Here is a 3,303-nt window from a genome sequence, read left to right as displayed (position 1 = left end):
GAAATTGTGGAAAAAGAACTCGTCGCTGGAGTCCATTTTGTACCTTGGCAAACTGTCGAACTGCTTGCGAGCGTCGACGTAGGTGCCAGTCGGCGAGGAGACGCGTGTTTCCCTTGGACCAGATGGCAGCCTTGGAGGCGTCAGACAAGCGTGCCGGCGTCAGGCCGAAGGAGCTGGCCGGGGCGCGAGGCGGCTTCCTGCTCGTGTCGGCGTTGGGAGGTGGGGGTGGGAAGCTTCGGTGGCCCGGCGGCGAGACGGTGGTGGCGACGACGTGGGAGGTGGCGGCGTTGGGGGGAGGTGTGTCGGCACCGGCTGCTGGCAGAGCCACCGAAAATGGGTGGCAGCGGCAACGCGGCGAAGGTGGGCGAGGGTTTGCTGTCGATCTTGGCGTGGCAGAGGATCGCCAATGTGCCACCGACTAGCGGGTCAGGGGGGGGAGGCAGGCGCCGCGCGTGCCCATTTCGTGTCCGCGGGCAAATGAGGCTCAAAATTGGGCCAGAAATGGGTCAGCAGGCGGATGAAAGCGGGCGCGCGGCTGTTTGGATCGACGCGTTAGGCCGACTTCCCTGTCCATGTCAACCCAAACGGACGCGCGCGAACGAAATGAGTCGTCGCGTGAGAGTTGCTATAAGCTATAGTACTTCATTTAAACAAACGGCAAGCGCGACAGGGAGAGCATCGAGTGCTCTTGTCGTCGGCACCGGCATCTGAGTCACTACGCTCCACTCCGCTGCGCCACTTGTGCCTTTTTGGCGCATATAAACGTACTAGTACTACTGTAGTGCACTCGTGGAATCACATGGGTGCAGAAAGAGATACGGAGAACGAGTGGCCAGCTTGTCACGCATGTGGCAACCTCTCACTCGTACCTGCTGAAACATGAAACTACTTTTGCCCAAACTAAGCAACAAAGAGTTTGCTTGTTTGGTCCATCGGCCGTACTACGCACGACGCAGACCATAGTTCACTGGCAAAATTAGTAGTCCACTGACCCGCTGATTTCCATTAACAAGCGCCATAACCTAGTTCATTACGTATAAAATTAGTAGGGGTGGAAACGACCAATAAAGCAGTACTCATCTACTGCTTATTACAGTACAGAAAGACAACCTAAAGACAGTTTTCTTCCAACAATCCGAATTCTTTTTCAGTTTGCAATCCTTGCGCAGCTGCAGGCATGCCCATGCATATTCATGTCGTCTCGCCATCTTCAGCGTCCGGACTCCTCAAGTCTTCCTTGAATTAACTAGCTATGCATACAAAATAGCCGAGGACTCCCTCAGATTACTATACAGCATCTTCAGCTTCCAGATGGAAACTCCTCAAATCTTGCTTTAATTAGGTCACTGCAACAGCATCGTCATTCGTAAGAAATCTGAGTCTAAACCGGCCGCATCGCGTCTCTAATTTTTCAATGGAAATCTTCTCCCCACGAGGACACGATCTATACACAAACTTACGGTGCGATGATTGAGAAAAGGTATTTTCTCAAAATGAAATCACCTGCGCAACATGAGAGCAGCCTGGCTAGAGGCGCAGCTCCAGGTCCAGAGTCTCGCCGGCGCCACTTGCGAACGAGGCCCTTGACCAGCCCGCCATGCCGTCGCGGACAGCGAACGGGTCCTGGAGCAGCGTGTGCTCCGCGAAGCGTGGAGCGCCACCGCCTCGCCCCCACCTCTCTGGCTTGCAGGCATCGGAGGCTGGCGCCGCCTCCACGCCACCGCCGTGCGAGGCGACGGAAGTGCACATGGACCGGCCGGCGCTTGAATCGCAGGTCATCCTGGTGGACGCCCCCGCGACGGCGGCGCCCCTGGATGGGCTGTCGTTGCTGTTGTAGGGGTCGCAGAGGAAGCCGGCGAGGCGGTCCTTGCGGTGGGCGTTCTGGTGGCCGCCGAGCGCCTGCGACTTGAGGAACGTCTTGTCGCAGAAGAGGCACTGGAACAGCCGCACCGTCCTGCCGTCCACGCGCGCCGTCGGTGCAACCTCCTCGTCCCGGTCTTGGCTGCTGTCCTCTGAGGACAACGCCAGCGACAGATCCGGCACCGCCGCCGCCGCTGCCGCTTGCACATGGAACCACGACGACGTGGCCTTCTCCATCGAGGTAACAGTTGAGCTCAGGTAGCTGCTGTTGCAGCGTCAGGAGCACAACAACACAACACAAGGATATAGGCGACAGAACTGATGATAGTTAGAAATGGTAACGGCGGCGCCTCTACAATGGGAAAGAGGAGTATGAAACAAGCTATGGACTCGACCTACTACTACCTTATAATGAGATGGCTTTCAACAGGTATAAATATAGGAATAAACACTCAAAAAAACTCAGAAATAAATAATTATATTTTGCTGCCAACTAATTTCAACTAATTTTTAAAAAAAAATAGAAAAGAAGGATGTACCCCGGCTTCTGCATCTGGACGATGCATGCAGCCATATTATTAATTAGTCACAAAGACCATACAAGGTGATACATCAATAAGCCTGCAGCCACCATCTTGGCAACGCTGTTGCTACTCCTATCCCCTTGATGAAGGTGTGCCGAATGTCTACTAAACAGACATCGCACCAAAGTCTAACATCTAAAGCCGGGTGTCCCATCCAGCCACTACCTGAATTGGGTCCCACCCCGGTCTGGCACACTCCCAGTAAGCAGCGCACGCTGCAAGGGCCGTCACCTCCATCAACCCTCGGTCCATCCTCGGAGCAAAAATGATGTACCGAACTTGCCAGGCATGTCTGCCATCAACGCCACCATGACGCCAGCCAGCTTCCTCCTCCTGCGCACGTCCATCCAGACACATCCGTCGTTCGAGAACCAGCTACACCATGCTGCCAATACTCGTCGTCGTCGACGCGGTAGATCCAACTTCGCTCCACCTGCCGACCCCCACACCGTCGCCACTGCAGGAACTGCCATGTAGAGCCCACCACCCATAGTACCTCTCCCCCGAACACCCAAGCCTCCCAAGACGGCGCCTCCATGGAGGACACGATGCTAAGGGCGCCGCCGCCGCCCAATCCAAGACGGATTTTGGACTTTCGTCCGGGAGTGGGTCAAAGGTGGATAGGAGGGGACCTCGGCTTCGCCTCCAAGGAGGGTAACGACGCCAAAGCCGTCGCTGATGCCGGGTCGAGCTAGCCAACCAAAGTTTCCTCCGGTCCCCAACCTGTACCAACCAACCTCTGTCTACTCCGGATCTGGCCACAAACCAAGAAACGAAACCATCCGGAGAAGAAAGCACCATGGGGCGACTCTAGTGCAGATCCGTCCAGGCTCCAGATCCAGAGAATCCAACCTGGGCA

The 3,303-nt window shown here is 55.8% G+C and overlaps 1 protein-coding gene across 1 annotated transcript; it reads right to left on the bottom strand.

The window, feature by feature from the left end:
* Nucleotides 1-982: 982 nt before the first annotated feature.
* LOC123100554 (uncharacterized) lies at nt 983-2,262 on the bottom strand. The gene is made up of 2 exons (XM_044522465.1): nt 1,504-2,262; nt 983-1,346 (listed from the first exon to the last, which is right to left on the bottom strand). The coding sequence occupies exon 1, from the start codon at nt 2,095-2,097 to the stop codon at nt 1,528-1,530; it is 570 nt and encodes a 189-aa protein (XP_044378400.1). The 5' UTR covers nt 2,098-2,262; the 3' UTR covers nt 983-1,346; nt 1,504-1,527.
* Nucleotides 2,263-3,303: the final 1,041 nt, after the last annotated feature.

This window comes from Triticum aestivum, chromosome 4D (assembly GCF_018294505.1).
Source record: "Triticum aestivum cultivar Chinese Spring chromosome 4D, IWGSC CS RefSeq v2.1, whole genome shotgun sequence".
NCBI lineage: Eukaryota > Viridiplantae > Streptophyta > Magnoliopsida > Poales > Poaceae > Triticum > Triticum aestivum.
The sequence above is the reverse complement of the archived record's forward strand: the minus strand, read 5'-3'. Positions and strand labels throughout refer to the sequence as shown.

Excerpts from the sequence above, each read along its gene's own strand:
- LOC123100554 (XM_044522465.1), bottom strand. The coding sequence starts at position 2,097 with ATGGAGAAGGCCACGTCGTCGTGGTTCCATGTGCAAGCGGCAGCGGCG.